Source organism: Microchirus variegatus (genome assembly GCF_963457635.1).
Source record: "Microchirus variegatus genome assembly, chromosome: 18".
Taxonomy (NCBI): domain Eukaryota; kingdom Metazoa; phylum Chordata; class Actinopteri; order Pleuronectiformes; family Soleidae; genus Microchirus; species Microchirus variegatus.
The window spans coordinates 19671951-19695281 of NC_139819.1; the positions used below are offsets into that span (position 1 = coordinate 19671951).

The 23331-nt window shown below is 41.4% G+C and overlaps 1 protein-coding gene across 1 annotated transcript in view; it reads right to left on the reverse strand.

The window, feature by feature from the left end:
• Window positions 1–1651: 1651 nt before the first annotated feature.
• Window positions 1652–23331, reverse strand: part of znrf3 (zinc and ring finger 3) — a gene marked incomplete at its 5' end in the record, with an annotated part of 38831 nt that continues 17151 nt past the window's right edge. Inside the window, 6 exons of the mRNA XM_083904508.1 lie at window positions 1652–3625; window positions 3725–3827; window positions 6934–7101; window positions 7944–8054; window positions 8830–8961; window positions 11429–11503. Of these exons, the coding sequence (XP_083760634.1) occupies window positions 1890–3625; window positions 3725–3827; window positions 6934–7101; window positions 7944–8054; window positions 8830–8961; window positions 11429–11503 (2325 nt within the window). The 3' untranslated portion in view covers window positions 1652–1889. The remainder of the gene's footprint in view (window positions 3626–3724; window positions 3828–6933; window positions 7102–7943; window positions 8055–8829; window positions 8962–11428; window positions 11504–23331) is intronic.

Consider the following 23331-nt stretch of genomic DNA (forward strand, 5'->3'; position numbering starts at 1 on the left):
GACATGGCTTAAAGATAAATATATTAGTAAATAAATATTCAGAGAACATATTTTCCATTTATGAAATGTGTTTTGCTATACAGGTACACAAATATACAGATTGATTTCTAGCCTTTAAACATTTGTAATGGTAATGACAGAAAATAATTATTTAAAAAAAAAAAAAATTAAAAATATTAATTTTTGTACACATTTTAATCTTCTTAAGTGCTAGAAACAAGAACAAAAAAATAATTAAATAGTGACTCAAGTACCCCAAAATGTTATATTTGCAGTTGGTACATATCTCTATGCAAAAGGCAAGATTAATTTCTCACTTGATTACAGCACTGGGTTAACTTATAAATAGGGTTATTTCAAAAGGTTTCCCTCCGTGTTGAATGTGTATATTTCATAGAAACAGTATAAAAACAGTCTGCTGGACAAACAGAAAGGCATTAATGACAAGCACTGATATCGCCAATATGTAATATGCACGGCATCATATGATTCAAACTGATACATTGTGTTATGTATAACTACATTTAAAAAAAATAAAAAAATAGTCACAGTACAATAAGAAACCCTTTTGAAATATGAGTATTTTCCTGCTACTTTCCTTTGGCCTTGCAAGATCATTTTTAAAAGATATATAATAGCCTCATTGAGGACATTGAGTAAGTGACAGCAAATAATTATATGCTCTTAAGGGCTTCCAAACAAGAGGTGAAGTGCTACACTCTACTCTGGAAAATCTGTTTACCTCACATCACATCACTGTCACTTGGTCTGGAGTTTAAACCAAAAACAGTGCAGTGTCTTTAGATATTGCTACAAATAGCTTACCAGCGTAAGGCTTTCATGTTGCTCTGGCACATCTCGTTCAGGTAGGTCAGGTAGGGTAGGCCACTACTGGACGACACAAATGCAACTCATCAACCACATTCTGGATTGTTCTAAAGAGAGACCAGTGTCAGCCTTGCATTCACATTAGTATGCATTTTTCTTTATATATACACGTATATATATATATATATATATGTATATGTATGTATATATATACGTATGTATATGTTTGTATATATATATGTACATACGTATATATATATATATATGTACATACGTATATATATATATATATACGTACGTATATATATACATATATATGTATATATACATATATATGTATATATACATATATATATATATATATGTATATATATATATATATATATATACACACATATATATATATATATACATATATATATATATATATATATATATATACATATATATATACATATATATATATATACGTACGTATATATATATAGCTTGCTCTCCTCAGAGTAAATTAAATTAAAAAAAACCTTAAAAACAATCATGTCTTTGTGTTTTGGTATCACTATGTCCATACAACCTATTTGAGTTGGTGGTTGAAGCTTTACAGGCAGTCAGTATTCATGTGCCCACATATACAGACATGTATATAATATGTGTGTACATGTTAGTGAACAATGGTGTTCTATTTTTTTTTGTCGAGAAAACTCTTTCCGATTTTTAGATCTTGTAGAAAAGATGGAGACTAAAAAGTGGGCACTAAACCTTGATGGTAGCACACAGTCCAACCTAATTCTACTTCCAGTTAGAAAAAAAAAAAAACCTCTAATCTTATTTGTCATACGACTTTGTCTCAACACAGTTTGACACGGAGACGTTTGCGGCCACAGGAATGAACTTGATTCTCTATAATCTAGAAATGACTGGCCACTTCAGTAGAAATCTACACAATCTAAGATGATAACATTCAGTGCTCAGAGAGTAAGGTTAGAACAAGGCAACTGAGGGTTTCGATGAATGACTGACTGATTCGGTACCAAATACATATACTTTTGACTGTCCCAGATTCATTTACCCAGACCTCCCTCATTTGTTGTAGTACTGCTTCCCACCACAGTGGGGCTCACAGCAGAGAGATGAGGCTGGAACAAAGCCCTGGTCTCCTCGTCCTGAGGGTATGACTGACCTCTAAACTGTCCTGAGGTTAAGTACCTCTCACTGGGATCATGTTGCTCCCCTGTTCCCACTTTTGCCTCTACTGTGACACGAATGGGCAGTAAACTGCTCTTGGTCTCTGCCACTGTGCCCAATTCACAATCTGTATCCTCAGGAATTATGGGTATTCTCTGGTTGAGGTCACAGCAGCCCTGTCCAGTACAGGCGTCTGAGTCTGCATGTGCATACTGCACATTAACAGCGTAGTCCTCAGTGTAGCACCCTGCTGTGGTCCTGTGAACCTTCATCTCTTTGTAGAAGCAGCATGGCAGTCCTTCGTAGCTCATCTGCTCTGAAGAATGGCATAAGTGCTCAGGGGCAAAGTAGTTCTTTGAGGCGGAGCTCTGAAATTCCAACCCTTGGCGACACCGCCCTGAGGCCAGAGGCCCGGCTTGGTCCAAGTCCTGCCCTTTGCACTCCACATTGGGAGGAAGCACCTCAAAGCAGCAGCTACAGGCAGCAGCCCCGATCTCCCCCGTCTCCTCCTGTGGCCCTTTCACCCTGTCTGCAACAGCAGCCTCTGGAGCCCCGGCTGAGGTAGTACTAGTGTTGCTGTTCTCCCTGGGTTCCAGTGATGAGCGACTGCTGTAGTTGGGCTCCAAACTGCAATTGGAGAGATGGTCCCCAGAATTATATCCCGAAGCCCCAGGAGGGAGCTGGAGACAGTCATGTCCCAAAGGAGCATGGGAAGATGAATCCTCAGTAGGAACTGTGGTGCAAGCTGCAGCCCCTGCTTCACCCGTCGAGCCCCTGCATGGGCTCTTACTCCGGTAGACATAAGGATCGTAGTCGCTGCTCAGCGAGCTGCGGAAGGTCGAGCAGCTGCCGTACACCCCCTGGTTGCTGACCTCAGTACAATCCAACATGGAGTCACTGGAGGAACAGTGGCACTGGCCTGAGCTGCTGCTGCTGCTGTCACTACCAGGACAGTCAGCGAGGTAACCACTGCACACAGAGCGGTGGCCATGGTAACAGCTTGAAGTACTGCCAGTGTCACCGATCCTGGAAGAAGACGCAGGTGCCATGTGTACCACTGTGGGGTATAACAGCCCCTGCTGAAAGGCCCTGCTGTGGTGGCCCTTATGGGCCCCTGCTCCACCAAGGTGTGCAGGCCCTTGGCCGCCCTCAGGCTGTTGAGGGAAAGTCAAGCCCTGAAAATAGTAGTGCTGGTACATAGTTTCATACTGCGAGAAGCAGGCAGCACGTGAAAAGTTGCGACTGTGGAACTTGGGTCGTTTAAACGCAGCGTGATGCGGCTGTGCTGGGTAAGCAGGGGGTCCTCGGTGCTCTAATCCACAGTGATGGGGGTTTAGTGAATGGTCCAGGTGAAGGGTGGGGTGGTAGCTCCGGAGAAAGGCAGACGTGGACTGGGGTGGGTACAGACCTTGAGGGTCTGGATGTTGGTCCACAGTGAGCACCGTGATGGCGTTGCCGTGCGGATCCATGCTGGTTCTGGTTGGATAGGCAGTCACCTGGCCAGCCCGGTGGACCCTGCCTGGATAATGCACTGGCAGCACCACCCTTTGTCGGCTATGGACTGGGTTGCCAGGGTCCATGCACACTGCTCCTGGATTGCCCTTCTTTTGCTCTGTGAAAACACATAATATGACATTGAGAATCTAAGTTCTAAGTAAGTCTTGGTTTTATCTTCACTGAAATTAACGTTTCCTCTGAACAACACACTTACCGATGATGTTGTGTCGACAGTGAGGACAGGTGTGATGCTGGAGCAGCCAGGGATCCACACACTTTTTATGAAATCTGTGAGCACAGGGGATAACTCGCAGCTCCTATACGGGAAAAATCCAACAAGATGATTAGATTTCACCTGTACTTTGATATATTTAGTGTAATTATCAGTTAATGCTATAACATGTTTCTTTAAAATGAGAACCATTGTCAAACCATTGTCCAAAAAGCCTAAAAGCAACACTAATAAAGTGAGACGGCAGCAAACTTTAGGATAGGGAATTCCCTGACTAAGTGAAACATGAGTGAGGTGAAACAAGAAAAAGAACTTTAGGTTAAGGAATTAAATCTGGACTTGGATTACAATCTGGATTGAAATCCTCTTTTCTGACGCTGTTCCTGAGTCTCGATATTTCAGAGTGAACTCTGACCACGAGAAGACAGAGTCTTGTGATTGGCCAGTATATTCAGCACACCCGCTCTCAGAAGCGCAGCTCCCCCCTCTGGAACGGTGGATGCACTGCTCCTCATTATCAAAACATTGTTTTTACAGTGTTTAAAAATAGCTTCTTCACGACTCCCCGCCGAAGTCCCTTTCATGACTTTGACCCAGAGTCAGAAGACACTGTCGCTCGTGAAACACCACCACAACGGACGTTATTCTTCTTCTGCGGTTCAATGTACGCAACCGGATGTGCCCGGACTAGTGCCCAGAGCAGGACGATCTGCTGTTCAGGAGAACCGCTTTTTTACGTAACCGGACTGGGTTTTTTCAGAGATCTCGCTGAGCCCGAGATTACAATAAAAACACAGCGTTCTCAGCAATGGCTGAACTGTTTGTTTAGAACCTTCAGGGCTTCTTAAACAAGGTAATGATGAAGATACACACTAAAAAACAGCGTTAATTGGAACTTCCGTTCTAGGTCCGCTTTAACAACTATAGATAACAAAGGTTGTTAGACAATGTATTTGCAAATGACCGCAGACCTACAACAAGATGCAGAATTAACATTAAACTGAGTGTGACTAAATGTCCAGAAGATGGCAGCAAAGCAAATGAGAAAGTCCCATCAGGGTTTAAACTCTGATGAACTAACTTTACATCGAGCCAAAAACAAAACTCTCCAAATACAGCGTTGATGATGATGATGATGATGATGATGAGTGTCTCCACTTTCTTCAACAAAACAAACATTAAGCTCACACTTCAAGGCAAAGAATGCAGCCCTTTGACACAGAGGAATTCCGAGTCACAAAAGCAGCTGAAGAGTTCATAAGAATTGTAATCTAATTTTCTTCAGAGAGAGCTCTTCCAGGGCCAACAGTACTTGACTCTTGCTTAATATGACTCATCTTTGGGCTGCTTTTGTTGCTTGGTTCACTGCTCAATAACCCCTTTGATGCCATTCAGCCTTTTATATCGCCACTTCCTCTGTGAAATCCTGGCGCCATGCTGTATTGTGTGTATTCTTCTTCTTTAGCGAAGAGACACAGAACCAGAAAAAAACGTACATGTAGCAGCTGTACGTCGCTCTGGGCTCTGTGGGTTTGTCCCTGCAGTGTCCGTGAATGACGATGAGCAATGATGTTACACTAAACTGTCAAAGTCCACGTTCATGATACATATTTCAACGATGACTTCTTGGGAAAACAGGAAGCACAATCACCAGCCAGTTATCTCTGCAGGTGTTCTGAATGACTGAGGCAAACATCTAAGAAGGTGCCGGAAACCACGTCAGTGAAGACCCTGAGCACATCGGGGAACTTCCATTCTATTGTCCATCAAAGTGCATTATGTTTCATGTGTGCAGAGCGTGGAATTCCAGCTCACAAACACATCCATGTTCACCTATGATCCATGTGTTTGTCCATCACGTGGAGGTTTCCTGGTACATAAACTGCTTCTATATGAACACCAACCTCAATATACACAAAAAATATTGATTGAATCATTCAAAAATATGCTATTTTATATGTTTGAAAGTACACTTTTTGTTTGCAATGATTGGGATTTTGTTTGCTCGGACTCTTTTTACGTTTCTGCTCCCTGATTTTTTGCACTGTGGTTTTTAGGGACCGAATGCATAAGGGAGTGGGCGTGCTGCTCTCACACTGTAAGAAAAGTAATCACAAAAATCTCCAAACAAACTCCTCTCCTGCCCACAATTTTCCAACTTAAACAGACATTTCTATCAAAACGTTGCTATGGTTGTTGTCTAACCCGTGTGTTGTTTATATTTATTTTTTATCTCTGTATTGAATTGTTATTCTTCAAAACAAAACTTTGACAAACAACTCCTCACACACAGTTTTGAGAAAACCCCCACACATCCTATATCAAACTGTGCGGTTTGATCGGGAATAGCCGGCTATGACTTTTTCTTAGCGTTTAGTAACCATGGCGACAAAAATCCCAAAGAACTGCGCAATCATTTCCACACACACATACATGGGAAACGTTGGAAAACATTATCAGAACCCAGACCAGTTTAGAACCTCACACTTTAACATAGAGACCTGAAACTTGATTTGAGACCAGGGATCCGTCCTGAACATGTGCAACTTGAAAAATGTGACAAGGGAACTTCCCTGAACACGTCTGCATGACATTACCTGCACACAGGAAGTAGGTCATCCGAAACAGGAAGTTGCCTGTTACTCTCCTGATATTGACCGAACTTGACATGTGAGACCAAGGCCCTGCCCTGAACATGTCTGCAAGACATTACTTAAACACAGGAAGTAGGTCACCCAAAACAGGAAGTTGTCTTTTATGCTCCCGTATAGTGACCGATTGGCTGAAAACTTGACATGTGAGTCCAAAGCCCTGCCCTGAACACCTCTGCAAAACATTACCTGCACACAGGAAGTAGGTCACCTGAAACCGGAAGTGGCCTGTAACTTGCCCGTACATCGACCAATCTGCCCTAAATTTCACATGCCAGATAAGTGACCTGGCCAGAACACAGAGTCCAGGACTTACCTGGCATGCTTGTGGCTAACCCTTACTGCTGCGTTTGAGTGACTTTGATGGTAGAAACACACTAAAAGATTGGTAATGACAATGTATTATTGCTTATATTATATTTGTGTCCCTGCCCACACATAGTCAGGACTATATGTTTCTACTAAGAATTACAGCATAACAGAGCACGAGTCCAACTGCTGCAGAACACAGAGTATATAAAAGTGTACACATGTTCCTACCTCTCCATCGATGTACTTCTCCAGACAGATGGCACAGTCTGAGGTGGAGCTGCTGCTCAGTGAATCAGATGCTCCACAGCTGATCTCACGCTGACCTTTTCCTTTAGCCTTGAACTTACGAGTTTCCATCTTCTCCAGAGCCTGGATGGCCATTCTGTTCATGGAGCTCTGTGGAAACACAGGGAGGAATATGAATATGTGCACGTTTGAGAACATCTTCCATGACCCATGATGTTTTTATTCAAACATCCATTTACAATATGCATCAGTGTAGGCAACAGTGTTCCCTCTGCTGTTGTTAACCTGACAGGATCGATGTCATGATATTGTGTTATGAAGTTTTCTGCCTCTAATTTCACAGCTTCTCTCATCTCTAATGTTTACTTTTAGAAAAGGACTCATTCCTATCAAAGTTAATGACGAACACATGAAACAGCCTATGTCATTTATGCTAGCTAATGCCTTGTTCAAGAGTTCTTTAGTAAGCTAGCATCTTTCTTCGTTCATGCCCACACAAAGACTGATAAGTCACATTTAAAGGACGTGTCGCATTAGTGCTGACAAACTTAGCCTTTATACACACACTATTGTTTGTGTGTAAGTATATATAAACGACATCATAGAGGAACCCTTAACAAAAGATAATGATCATTTTTGCTCTAAGGTTAACTGCTCTGAAAATATACAGATAAACATACAATAATGACGTGGAAGCAATATTTACTGTAAAAAGTTTACACAAATTATTATAATTATATATTAACAATTACCGGCATGGTTTATGAGCAGAATTACACCTATCGTCTGAGTTCATTAAATGCTCTAAACCTAATTCAGGTGCAGAATATAAGCCTTCATGGAGAGCTTTGTGTCAACACAGGAGGAATCAGTCAGTAACAGAGCAACTGACATAGTTAGGACACAGTTAGGACTGTTAAATGAAGCCAAGGTGAAGTGTAGTTTCGTCTCAAAGTGGGACGATCCGGACATCTCTATATTTGGACACTAACCTGGCTTCTCCTCTGCTTGAGTTTGATCTTGATGAGCAGGATGAGACAAACCAGAGACACGACCACAAAGAACGCCAGGAAGATCCCCATGTCGAAATATTCTGTGGGCTGCTGTGGGAAAAGGGGAAGAATGAGAAAGAGAAGTGGTCATCAAGTGTCACTAAAGAGAGTTGTATTTTTCACTTCATGCCAAAGGATATTTGATTTTCTTAGTGAATAAAAGAAAACTGTGACCATTACTTGTGTGTGAGGATTTTCTTTACCACAATAGAAACACAGCTGATTATTATTATTCCACCTTTCCTTCTCCTGAATTGATTCATTTAGGTAACATTGTCTTCGTGTTGAGTTGAAAACATACTTTTCTGTGATTGTGCTTCTCAAAAACGCTGAATGACTATTGTCATCAGTATAACGTCATTGTAAAGTCAATTTTAAAGGTGTCATATGTTAGAATGTGGCTAAAAACGGTTACTACACTCAAATTCAAAATAGCGAGGTCGTTTAGGTTTGCTTTAAGGGTTTTCTTTAATGTGTAAAAATGGCTGCTGTCTCTAAGTTGTTTAACTTTTCCCAGATCACTGGCCCTTCTTTTCCTTCTCTTGGGCTTTCATTTTGTCAAGTTACTTAACCTCAAATAGTGCTGATCTCTTATTAAATATTTCAAGCAAAAAAACCAGTCTTTGACCGGCCGATATTAATCTCTCACAGTGCTCAGAAGAAATCCTTGGCCTCAGGCTCAGCACAGAGCAAAGAAGAAAGGGAAGGGGTCAGATTTCACAGCTGGAATTTTGCTTTTTGTCCTCACATCTAAAACGTCTCAGCTTCACGTGAACACGTTCATCTCTTCCTCCTGTTCCTTTTCACTTTTGGCTTGAGCTCTTACCCTTGGGGGTCTGTGTTGTATCCGAGCACGAGCCACTTTCTGCTTGTTGACGATGTTCATCAGCTTCACGGCGTCGTTGCCCTTCACGTAAACCACCGGCCGCTTCAGAGGATCTTCGGCAACCTGGTTGAGCTGAGGGGAGAAAGAGAGAGAAAGAGTCAGTCCGTCATTAGCTTATTTTAAAGTGTCTCTTCACCAGTTACACACATTAAAGTGGTGGTTTTACTACTGGCTTCTTATCTAACATTTGTGTTCATATTGTGTTACTACATTTATCACAAAATAGCTTCACTTGCACTGTTGTAGATTTAAATTGGTGATACTTTTTTGAAAAGTGATCTTTCTTTATCGCTGAGCTGACACACACACATTCTTGTACTTGCTGCATACTGAGGACCGGGTTGCTGACAAAGTGAGGACCAGCATTTCCACTTTATAAATCAACACAATTACAAATATCTACTTCATGAATGACATCTACAAAGAACTACTGGTTGCAGTACCATAAAGTGTCTGCAGGTGGAGCCCCAGAGCAAAAAGGGCTGGAAAACTTTTTCCAAAAAAACATCATACTTATACTATGTCGACCAAAATTAAAAATAAAATTTGACCAAAAATGTTTGGTCCAAAATTTGACAAAAACGTCATACTATACTATGTCATCCAAAATTTTATAAACTCTTTGATAAAACATTTTTGGTCCAACATTTGACAAAAAAGTCATACTATACTACACAAGTGCTTTTCTAGTTATAATTATAATGATATTATTGCCCATGTTTGCCTGTCTGTGAGTGGCATAGTAACTATGGAGGTCATCGTCCAATGAAGAACTGATTAGATTCTGGTGGAGAGTCAGAGTTGAGTGCATTTATACTGTGGGAAATGTCAAAAATGCATCTTTGCTAGAAGTGTTCGGCTGACTGGAGTTTGTGATGCGTAGTCAGGTATAAGTTGTGGAAGGACTGACCTAACGGCTGTGACTGAGCGTAAATAAAGCCAAAAGGCATTAAGTCATTTACCAAGTGGATAAAATGACCTATAGGCTGGAGACGTGGAAACTGTGGTCACAGGAGGAAACGGACAATGAATTATGAATTCTCTAATTCTTCTCCTCGAACCTCTTGTCTGCCACTTAGAATGTGTCATTTGTAAAGCCAGAGGGAATCAGCGAGGGTATTCACATTTCTGCTTGTCATGTTGTTATCGCGCTGCCCTGTGAGATATTCTATGTTCTGAAATCTTATGATTCTACTAAAACTAAGACTAAAAGCAATACCACAGACAAACAATACAGCAAACTAAGCCTTTAAATAAACACTAAGTTAGACAAGAAGGGAGAAAATGCAAATGAGCAAATCCAAATAATATACTGTTTTTTTAACTGATTTACAGAGATGATGTGTTTTTCAGCAGACAGCTGCTCTAAGATACAAGTCTGAGAGAAAGTTTAGACTTAGACAGACTTAATTTGGATTTCAATCAAAATACATTTTCGTTTCGATGGCACACATGAACTTATTTAACAAGAATAAATAAGTTGGGATTTAAAGAAATTAATCAAATTGACCTGAGTCGCTTCCTTTCAAGAAAATAAAAGCCCTACGTCACCTCTCTTCACTGTGTTTCTGTCAATTATAACAAAAAAGATCTGTACAAAAAATACAGGCCAAATTGCATCCAATTCCGCTAAAGAATATGAATAAAAAACACAGCAGCATCATCATTATTTGAAGTTTATTCTTCACTTGACCAAGTAGGGAAAAAAGAAACAAACCCCAAAATGTGGTCTTTTGTCAAAAAAGTATATGAAGTAAGTCAAGTTTTCTTTTATCATTCCATAAGACGACTTGAACCCTCTGCTTAATTCTCCCTAAGCTCCTCCTCCCTAAGCTCCTCCTCCGTAAGCTCCTCCTCTTCCCTGCCCCTCGCTGATGGGCTGCTCCGACTGGAAATGCCTCTCGGGAATTTAACACGACCGCCCAGCTCTGCCTTTCATGTGGTCTCTGCTCAATCCTTTTATCTCACACAGTGACGCTCTTTACGACCCAGCGGCAGAGAAGAAGAAGAAGAAAAAAAGAAGCTTACAAGTCTAGGCCTGGCGTGGTGTGGATGAATACCACAGGAGAATTCTTGTGTATTAGAACTCCAAACAGCAAAGATACAGGAGCCAGAAAGACTGGAAGCAGGAGGAATGTGAGTCTGTGTGTGTGTGTGTTTCCATAAATGTGCACTCAAAAACATCCATGTTCTCGAGGGATGAGGTCATGTAGTGCTACCTGTGCAATTATGCGCTCAACAGGAGAGTTTGGTCACGGTCGAGTGAAAGCTGAAGCTGGAGATCCATTTCCAGTCGTCCCAGAGTGCAGTGCACTCCTGAAAACATACCTTTGAGCTCAAAGGCCCACAGTGGCTCAGTGAGAGAGAGGCTGATCCACATGCTTTGAAAGCGAACTAAAGATAGATCATTGTCTGTACAAATACACAAACACACCCTGCCACTGAGAGGGCCAGGACATGGCGCTCTTTCACAGACACACTTAGACCCACATTAGAGCGTTTTATGTTGTTAGGTGTGTAGCACACACTGTGTACCAACCTGGTCGATGGCATCGGGATTCTCCGACACGTCAAAGATGACAGCTGTGGCCCCGCGCTGCACCGCTCGCTTTGCCTGCACAGAACAGAACAGAAGCAACCATTAGATAAAGAGCCACAGTGTGTGTGTGTGCGTGTGTGTGTGCACGTGTGTGTGTGCAGACAGCACAGTTTGTCAGCTGGTTAATTCAGGCCACTAGAGGGAGTTCTCTGCCCAAGTGTATCCACACACAGCACAGTGGGAAGCAGAGAGTAAACTGTTGCACTGATAACACTTGTTTGGATGTACATGTGGTCTCTTGCATTGTGTAATTCACAGTCACTCTGCAGCACATTAAGCTAAAGGAGCCAACTGTGCTGTCATACACTAGTTCCTTCAAACAGCTGCGTGCACACAGGTCTATGTGATGCTCCTCTCCATGAGGACACCAAGAATCTTTCAATTCAATGAAGTTAGCAGGCTGGTTAAGGAAGTTGTTGCTCAGAGTTTGAGTTTTTCCCCCTTTCCACTAAAGACATGAACATTCTTGTGCAGAAAGTATCGACAGAATCTTCCCGTTGTTTCCTTTATCTTTAACTGGAGCCCTTTTCCCTCCAGTTTTATTCACTGTGCTGTGTCTAGACCAACAGTTTGATGTGAGCACTACATGATCTAAAAGAGTGCTGGGATCATATCCTGGTTTTATCAAGTGCCCTTGGGTTCTGGCCAGCGCTCTTCATTAACTGGAGGAAGATCAAAGTGACGGAGTACAGTTGTGTGTCTGCTGCTGAGTGACTCTTTGGTGTCTGGAGAGTGTCACACAGAGTGTCACACAGAGTCACAGAGTGTCACACAGAGTGTCACAGCTTCACTGAGTGGAATGTCCAGGCGAGGCACACTTGCTCATTTCTCGACACATCGTGCTCAGTTTGAAGGATGATGCACATTTCGGCATTTTCCGTCCAAAGTTTGAGTTCCTGAGTGAAAGTTTAATTGTTTGAATGAGTTAGTTGTGGTTTCCAAACTTCAAACATTTCAAATCAATGCAATGATGTGGCTCAAGCTTAATTAGAACACAAAAAGACTTCATTTACTCACTGATTACGACAATTAATCAATGAGTGTAATGATTGTTTCAGTGTGCCTCAGTCAGGTGTTGAACAATAGCAAAAAGATCCCTTCATTTGGTGCTTTGTGATAGAAGAGGAGCGTAACGTCCCTCCTATTGTTCATGTCATCCACGTGAGTGGTGAGCAGACATGAATGAAGACAAAGAAACAATCAAAATATTGTTGAAAATACAGATGATCGAATGTTGAAAGCCAACCTAAATCCATGTTATTTTCACAATTACTTTGCTTGTTTCTTACTTTGCTTTTGTCAGAACTTAAGCATTTGATTTAACACATACAGTATGTGTTACGTCTGAGAGTTTTATTTTGAAGTTTTTGTTTGCTTCCTGCAGCGCTAAACTTGATGTCGTTGTGTTGATTTTGTGTAAACTTTCTGATGACTGGTGCTTAGTGGCATCTAAGATAATAGAATCCAGATTTTTAGCTGCAACTGTGACAAATCCATGTTCCATGTGGGCACTTGCATCATTGCTCCGACTTCCTGCACGAGTCTTAGAAAAGGGTTAATGATTAAAAAGAGCTTTTCAGAAAGTAGTATGTGTCGTGAAGGAGGAGGAGTTCCTACTCCATGACTGTAGTTAGTTCTGTAAAATACCACAACAGATTTGATTTGACACTTGTGTGGACCACAGTGGCTCTTTGTCACCTTTGGTGTGACTGTAGCGCTGCAGCTTTGAGAAGTTACAGCAGGAGGAAACAAGACCCAGGGCAATAAAATAGGTCTGTTATAGAGTCCAATTTATACTCCTGTGTAAAGTGCTCTACGTAGGTTACGCAGAGCCTAAAGGCCACATTATACTTCACCGACTGCGTAATGTGTTATCCGACTGCGTCACCACGGAGACACCTCGAGCCTTCATACTTCTCCATCGTGGTGACAGATACGCGCTGCAATTTCCCGCCCGATCAGTAGGGGTCGCTACGCAAGGTTGTTGCTTTTGGCTTCAGTGAGCAACAGTGGCCGTTTCTCACTTTTCTGTGTCACGGACATAGTTTTAAGATAATTTGAGGTGAGAAATTAGCCATTTAGAGTCTAAACATGCGCTGTGTGTCTTAAGATATGATGTATTTATAGTTTGGCCGCGACGTTGTCAGCGGTGATCAGCTCAGCCTCTGTGGACACTTGGTGCGCACTATGAGCCGGCACAGAGCAGCTTAGCCTCGGTCTGTCCTGAGGACCAATCGCAGCCCTTGCCGTCTCCGTTGTCCCTTGACGGAGTGACGGACACTTAAAAGATATTTTGTGCAGTCGGAGACGACGCAGAGGGCTCTGCGTAAGCTATGTAGAGCCCTTTACGCAGGAGTATAAATTGGGCTTAAGACCAATTAACTCTGATCAAATTGTAAGAATTAACAGCAAAAAGCTATAAATACAAGCTCTGTCTTTCCACTTCGCTCACATAGACCAAAGCTGCTCTTTTCTTACTTTCTTCACTTTTGTACTCGAGATCTCGCTCAGCAGTTTCCTCTCTCAGCTCCACACTAACTGTCAGACTCCAGACCCCATTGAATTCAGCACAAGTCTGCTCTTTGATGTTCGCTCTCCCAGTTAATAATTAATAGCTGTTGGTAAGACGCTTTGAGCAGAAAGAGATCTTCCTCCTAAAGAATCTCCACGCTGCAGTGCACAGACTTGCCTGACGACAACAAAAATGCAGCCACAGGCAAACTCTTAAAAAACATGACACATCTCCTTCCCGGCTCTATAAAAAAAACACCAAAGCAAGGATACAGATTTCTTACTTTATGACCATTTTTCTCCCTCCCTCTCACAACTTTGCCATGTTGCTAAAAACTCAACACTTCAGAGGGGAAACAGTCCACTGTGAGTCAAGCTGCCGATAGAGTTCCTGAGTGAGGAGAGATTATGAAATCTGAGACAGTGTTCAGTCTGTGGAGCTGCAAATTTCTAAAGAACAAGATGAAAAGAAAAAATGCTGAAGACGTCAGCTTTTCTTCATCCTCACAGGTCAAAGCCTGTACACTAGTTAGTGATCAGGATGTTAGAGCTCAAACAATTTATCGATTATTAATCCATTACTAAATTAATCTTCAACTATTTTGATAATCGGTTAAGCTTTATTTCATTATTCTGATTGTTTTAGCTTCTTAAATGTGAATATCTTCTTTGTTTCTTTGCTCCATTTAACAAAGAAATCATTAAAACTCATTAAAAAACAAAACAATACAAATCGAGAACATCGTCATTTCCAGGTTTGACAAACACTGATCAACGTTTTCAACATTTTATGGACCAAACAATTCATCGAGAAAATAATTGACAGATTAACCGATTACAAAAATAAGTGTTAGTTGCAGCTCTACAGGATGTTTTAAGAATGATAAGGACCAGCATGTTTGGTGTGTTTGTCATACAGCACTGAATAAGAGAAACCAATGATTGTGATGCAGCAAGTGTTCAATATAACAGAGATACAAACACTCTGGTGATATTCTAAGCCCAGAGAGTTGTGTCCGGATATTCATTCACATATAAAGAGTGCAGCAGCAGACTTTGACAACGGCAGGAGAATCTCTGGGGGATCCAGATGTTGCAGCATCCATGTGAACATTCTCAATAGATTAGACGAGGTAGAGCTGGCATGACAATCTCTGGACAATGACCCAGGAATAACTTTTTGTGGACATTTGAGTTGGCACATACAGTACAGTCCCTCCAGACGATCTACACAGAATGTCCTAAAACGTCTGAAAGCATTTTAAGTTTTAAGCCCAATTTATACTTCTGCGTAAAGTGCTCTGCGTAGGCTACGTAGAGACTCTGCGTCGACGCAGAGACTGTCGAAGAGCCTCTGCGTCGTCTCCGGGTGCACGGAATATTTTTTAAGTGTCCGTCACTCCGTCGAGGGACTACGGAGACGGCAAGAGCTGCGATTGGTCCTCAGGACAGGCTGAGCTAAGCTGCTCTGTGCCGGCTCTCAGTGCGCTCTCCGGGCGTCCTGACAGAGGCGGAGCTGATCCCCGCCGATAACGCCGCTGCCGAACTATAAATACGTCATATCTATACACACACAGCACATGTTTAGACCCTAAATGGCCAATTTCTCGCCTCAAATTATCTTAAAACTGCGTTCCGTGACACAGAAAAGTGAGAAACGGCCACTGTTTCAACAACAACAGTCTTTCGCTCTCTTTCTTTCTCGGACGCCATTGCTCACTGTAGCCAGAAGCACAACAACCTTGCGCAGCGACCCCTACTGATCGGGCGGGAAATTGCAGCGAGTGTCCGTCACCACGACGCAGAAGTATAAATGCTCGAGGCATCTCCGTGGTGACGCAGACGGATAACGCATACGCAGTCGGAGAAGTATAATGTGGCCTATAATGTAGAGATCATCCATCTTATACCACTTTATCCTCCACAGGAGGGTTGTGGGGGGTGCTGCGCCTATCTCAGCTGACATAGGGCGATAGGCGGGGTACACCCTGGACAGTTCACCAGTCCATCACAGGGACACATATAGAGACAAACAACCGTTCACTCACACCTACGGTCCATTTAGAGTGACCAATTCACCACATCCCCAAATCTGCATGTTTTTGGACTGTGGGAGGAAGCCAGAGAACCAGGAGAAAACCCATGAACACATGGGGAGAACATGCAGAAAGGCCCTTGTTCTGACTTCTTGTTTAGTTAGAGATTTTTTTATTATAATAAGTATAACACTATTTTGGTGCAGATGAGTAAAGTATGGTAGGGTGCCACAGTCTTGGAATGGGACACAGGAATTATTATTTTCTGTATAATATAATGACAGGAAATATTTTTAACGTACACTCTCTTCTGATTTACGTACAAAAGTTGAGAAAATTCAAACCCTGTTTTGTTTCCAGCTGTAAAGAGTACAACGCAAGTTTTGGCAAGTACGAGCTAAACTTATCACGGCACAAACGTAAAGTCACAGTGAGATGAGGTCAAAGAGCCGTCAAAGTGCACTGCTAATATTTTTCCCAAAGCTGAAACATGAGCTCTGGGCCCCACATTAGTCCTGGGTCAGTCATCCATGCTCAACAATCCGCTAAACTGAGTTTCACAGGTACAACACTGCAGGCTAAACTAACGTCCCACTGGCTCAGGAGGCCTGAGAATTAGGCTACAATCTTCTCTTTCGAGTGCACACAAACCACAGCACACAGTACTGAGAATGCAGTCTAGACGAGGAGAGGAAAACAATAGCTATGTTTAGCATCCCTGAGTAAGTCTGCCAGCCTGGAAGATCTGAAGGAGAGACTTTTCACTTGTCTGGAGAGGGACTTTTCTCTGCAGAGGGCTCACTGTGACATTCAACGTTTACCGACGAGCGTCTTTAAAACTGTTTTGAAACGATACCTGCAGACAGACAAACAGACAGACAGGCAGGCAGGCAGGCAGACAGGCAGGCAGGCAGGCAGGCAGACAGACACACACAAACACACAAACGCCTGGACTACACCTGCATCATCTGGCTCATGTGAACATTCTTTTATCACATCATTCCCTCTTACTTTAAAACTTACTTCTTTGCTCCTCCTCCTAATGCTTTTCTCTCCCTCCCTCCCTCTCTCTGCAGTGCTATAATTAAGGCAATTAAGTCTTCAGAAGACTCTACACTGCTATTATGCTGTAATTTCATGTTGCCTCCTGGCTTTACGGTTTATTAAAAGATAAAGGCATAGTTTTCTCCCATTGATTTTCTTATATGTGGTTGGTCCTCTCCCTCTCTCAGTGTCTCTCTCTCTCTCCTGTTCCAAAACATTATTTACACTCAGCTAAAATAACAATTCAAACGTGGCTCGCTGTGTGTCATGTGATTGACGAAGACCGTGCAGCCTGAAGACAGACATGAAAACGATGTCTCTTTCTCATTCTCTGACCTAAACACATGAAGTCTCAGACCATCTTCAGGATTAAATCCTTTCCCATGTTCATTGAGCACTTTCCTCCATGTTTGATGTTCACGCTTCACTGTCATCACAGGTCAGAGTCCTGACACTGGTTTGACTCTCATCGAGCTGGATTAACCAAACTGCTTTTTTCCCTGGTAGTTTTTCCTTACCCTGGTCGAAGGTCTAAGGACAGAGGATGTTACCAACCCTGTGAAGTCCTGTGAGACAAACTATGTTTTGTAAACTGTGGGCTATACAAGATTGATTGATTGCTGTGTCACCTCCACTGCAAAATAATAACTTCACTGTGACTGCAGGTACATACAGTACGTGTTAATATTGTCCTGAAATCAGCTCATCAGACACACTTTACTGTATTTATACAATTTATATATGGTATGAAAAATATACAGCATTTGTGTTTATATTTAATGTTATTGTTTAGTTTAGCAGAACAACAATTTGCTGAACTCAACAGACATGATAAAACCTAATGGAACATATACGGTATATAGATAATACACTACTCACAAGAATATCCCTAGGAAAAGTTAATGCTACAGTGATATTCGACCATGAAAGCAGGTCATTTATGTAGAAGGATGCAAATGTCATTTCTTCATCTCAAACAAGAGCTAACAACAAGAAAACATCTCAATTAGTGCTGTCAAACGATTAAAATATTTAATCGCGAGTAATTTCACATTTTTATCTATTCTAAATGTCTCTTGATTTCTTTTTGTACCATTATTTTTCCTCATTTTAATACTCTTATCAACATAGAAAAGTGGATTGGCTTGCTTTGTGTACGTGTTATTTTGGCTGAACAATTAATCGAAATTTATCGAAATTACAATACAGCTTACTGCAATTTCAAGACACAATATTTATAATATAATATTTGTTCAAGCCAAAATCTAATTTTAGATGAATTATTATTACACATCTTATTCTACAGACTGAACCACCCTGACAGACAAGCTAATCTATGTTACAGGCTAAACCTGGTGTGTGTAACTTGTGTGTGTGTGTGTGTGTGTGTGTGTGTGTGTGTGAGGAGCTGTGTATGTGTGTGTGTGTACTGTATGAGTTACGAGACGTTTGCGTACTGTGACGTCAGAGAGGTGCGTAGTTGAAGCAGGAAGTAATGTGTTCCGTGTGTTTACATTAGCGAGCCGCAGGCGAATATCACCGTCACTCTGCATATTTTCAGTTATTCCTCTCATTGTGATAGAGCCGCACAGTAATAAGAGAGTCTGTGTATCAGCCCGCAGTTCTGTGAATACAGAGCCGTTCTTTAACACAGACGAAGTCCCGTGGTTTAATGTGTTGTTGCCGTAACAAGTTAATTCGAGCTGGAGGAGTTAGCGGAGAAGCGCTCGCCATCCACTCAAAAGACTACTCTTTGACCGGCTCACGCAGTGTGTCTGTTGTTTTGTTTCCAGCCTATCTAGATCCGGTGTGGTGTTGTAGTTGTTCTGACGATACTAGTTGATGCAACAGCATGTGAAAAAAACTACAAAGTTTGCTCGGCCAAAAAGATGCCGTTAAAATGGGTTCACGTTAGCGTGTTTAACTGACAGCACTAATCTCAATGTCTCAATAACTTGTCTCAAACGACTGTTTGAATACAAACTGTCATTGAAGCAGAACAATTGAACCACTATATCAGACAGTTGTTGTGATTTTTGCGGTTAATCACCTTGTTAGAGAACAGCATGTTATTCAATAGATAGATACTTTATTCATCTCACAGAGAAATTCACAGTATAAACTGAACCATTGAACAATTGGACACGTGCATTCAAAAGTTTAGCGAAGGCTCACTTTAAGTTCACCCGTAAAGGTTAGAGTGCATTTTAGGTATATTCTGGAACTGAATCCAAAAGCCAAACATCCCTAACTTTTTGTGAGTAGTCTTGAGGATTCTTGATCTTACGAGAGCTCATGAAAGTATTGATAGTGCTTTAAGCACCGTCACACGATTGTTCCATTCAGCCCATGTTCAACAAAGTTCCATCGCCCTACATCGTCAAAGACAGGAGTTACTCTAAGGGCCCTCATGAACTCCTCTTTGCTTTTCCAAATGGGGGAAGAAGTCGTCTTAGACGAGCCATAGCAGAGGAGACTGTGCAGTTTTGCCATTAGCTGTATTTCCGCTCACGTAGTTGTTGTAGTTGTTGTGGGTGGAGACGCGTCAGAGACTTGTTGTATTTAAGCTTCTGTCCAATGTGGTCACAATGCGTCTCCGATCACCTCATGAAGTGGTTTGGCAGATTGGATAACAATCCGTCTTTCTAGTTCCTCTCATCTCCAGCTTACATTCACTGATGACGGCTGCTTCAAAAGTTGCTTCAGGAATGAGAATGGTGCCGGAGCCATTTCAGTGGGAAAGTCCTATGAAAGTTTTAAAAACTAATAAAATTTGATCTGATTCTAAATCAAACTTGGCTGTTTTATTTACACTTATGCAACAGTTTACAAAAATATAAAAGTAAGTACAACATGTTGGGGTAACTTTGTGTTCCTTTTCTCCCTCCACCTCCCCAAACTTATCAACTCTCCAATATTCCTGTTTCATATTTTTTTGCATGCAATGAAGGCCCTGACTGGAACATTTGACATGTGTCCCAGGATATCTCAGGATATCTAAAGCACCGTTTCTACAGCTGCATTCAAAGCTGTTTACAGAGCACGTAAACACTGGCCAGCAAGCCTCCACCTTTCCATCTTCATAGAAACTAGTAGTTTACTCAACGTAAACACACAGAGGAAAGAATCACTTGAAGCACTCAGTGAGCTCAGTGATGGCCATTTATATACGACTACAGATTAGAGCTCTGGTCAGAAAGAGAAGGCAGATCTGTTTATTGTGACTCTTCACTCTTCAAGCTGCACTAACAAGAGTTCTATCACAACCTATAACATGGACGCCATACTGTATTAAAGAAGACCAGGAGTCGCCTCCTGATGGCCATTCAAGAGAACACACATTTCAAGGAGTTCCACATGGCTTCACCTGATGGACACAGGCACATTTTTCAAGTCATATATGCACTATATGCTATACACCGAGTATTCCCACACCACATATAAGTTTTATCTTTTATTATTTGACCCCTGGATCCACAACACAGGACAATCACTACAACTCTTGTGTGTAATTCACTTCACCACTGCTACTAGTCCAATACTTCTGCATGAATATTCTAATAAACTGTTTCAATGACACTAATTTAGCTCTGTGCCACCACGGCAGCGACAAAAGACTAGGAACACTGTGAAACTCAAGGTCCTTGTCCTTCACACAAACAAGAAAAGACACCTTTGAATTCACTGTCCTTGCAGCAGACGGTGAATGAAACGTGATTTAAAGGCATGAATGTCATCCATTTGAGAAATGAGTCATTCCTTTAGTTTGGGGGCAAAAATGTTATGTTGATATTTTATTAGAAAACTGATTTTTCAACTGTTTTTCCTTCTAGGATAAAGCAGCTATGGACCAAGTATCCTCTGCATGTTTCCATTCATAGTTACCAAGATCAGATTCCATTTACCAAGATCTGACCTAGTGATTTTGACCAGTATTGCACTGATACTGTACACCATGTCCAGCCAGCACGCACGCACGTAGCTAATAAACGTTTATTATTAATCGATCTGATGGATTGACTTGTATAGGGCACTGTCTAGGTAGGAAGCCACATTATGTCTGAACAAACTTTAAGCCAAACAACAACAAAAAAGTAGAAGTTCTGTTTTCAAACGTTGTGGAATCAGTTCTGCCTTTGAACACACCCCCTTCAGACGGTGAAACAGAGCGAGTGTGCTAAAATAACCCTAACCCGGAAGAAAGCTTGAAGAACTACAATTTGTACAGGATTGCAATATGGAGACGTGTGGTGCGCTGCAAGTTCTGTAGTTCTAAAGTGTCAAAATACCCAGGCATAAAAGTTCAGCTTAAGTCTATTTTTTGGAAGATGCAACTGGGTTGGGTATTAATTGTAGATACCATACTAGATGGCGCAACACCATTAGCTAACGCTGTATTCGGTTAATATTAGCACTTGTAATATTATCCACTGTATTAATTCTAGATACTATATTAGATGGTGAAACAACATTAAAACGCTCTGTTCTATGGTTCTCAAATGTTAATTAAACACATTTACTGTACTTACTTCTTCTTCAGATTTACTTTACGGACTATACATATGATGCCGCAATCCGCAATGTTTGTGTCATTAATAAGCACAAGTCACAAGACTGACCGCCGCATTTGCTGTTCGCTGTGTGCTGTCTGTAAGCACCGTGAAACAGTAGTTTCAATCACGGCGTAACTTTCAAACTTTTGATTTAAGTTAAACTTTAATTAACATATATGTGGTGGTTTTATATAATACTTATTTCACCATGTACACTGATTGTAGTTGGTGGCATGAAAGAAACATACGTTAATTATTTATTTTCTCCCACAGTTCGAAAAAACATGCAATGAATGTATGAATGATGATAGTGGTCTGAGGGGCCGTTTGCCGCACATTGGCAACTACACTCCCGTCAGTCTGCTCCAGAGCAGATGTGGCTCACGTAGCTTACCACCAACAGTGAGAATGTGTTAATTAATAATGGGTCATTTGTAAAGCGCTCCGGATTCTAGAAAAAGCGCTCTAGAAATGCAATGAATAATAATAAACCTGATATATACATATAATGTGTGTGTGTTGCACTGCTCGGCCATGATCTGGATTTGTGTGAAAAGCCTCCTTTGAAATGTGCTCATGTCAAGCTGCAGTGAAGGAAAACTTCACACATGACAGAAGAAGCCGGAGCTTTTCCCAGAATAACGCTTCAACCATGATCCAGTGAAGATGTCCAAGTCTACTCCTCCTCCAGTTTTTTCTGACAAGGCTGCCATCTTTCTTTTGTTCTTTTCCTCTTCTTCACCTCATCTTTCACACACACGCACCTCCACCCCAGTTCTGTCTCCGCCTCACTGAACATCGGTTGGACATTGCATAACCAGAATTATACAACTGAAGTGTGCTATCAAAATGTGCTTGGCACAGAGCAGTGATACAAAGAGGGAGGTGGGAACCACTCACTCTCTGTCATTGTACGGCTCATATCGAGTATATTCATGGCTTTTATCAAACTACACACATACGGTGTTCACATATACACATCAAGAGCTTTTCCCTCCACATCCAATCAAAAATATAATTTAACAGACTGAAAATTAAATATTCCAAATATAGCGATGATATTAACATATTTAATAAACTATTTCTTAATCCTGCTTTTATTTTTATGAAATGTAATGTAATAGTAAATCAATAGTGCATCAAGATACCTTTAATTTCTCAGGTTTTTGGAGCCACAGGCTGTTCTTTTAAGTGATATCTTACTAAAGTGTTATCATTATCCTAACAGTAGTAATGTGTTGTGTTTTTAAAGCATGTTTTGGAGACACAAGGTGACTCAAACTTGCACAAACAGGAGGCCAAATCACCTCCTGGCGAGTGATGAATATAAAACCATATTTTGGCAGAAGGCATTCACCAGGGCAACAAAAAGATAATTGTTCTCAAAAATGTAAATACTTGAAGGCCATGAAGGAGGACTTCAGAGGAAACACAGAGAAACACTTCATGAAGAACTTATGCTGTTTTTTAAAAAACATTGACTTTGTTGTTCATGTTGAAAAATGTGTGATATGATGGAGAAATTATTCATGATTCAAACGACTCAAATGAATGCCGATCAACAGAACAGACTCCTGTCTCTCCGAATAAACGCTCGTCTCAGATGAATTTTTCATCCTCTTCTCCTCCTCTAACTCTCCCCACACTAGGGCCAAAGGAATGGACAATCACTAATTCAATTTCCTCCACTTTTCCTCTC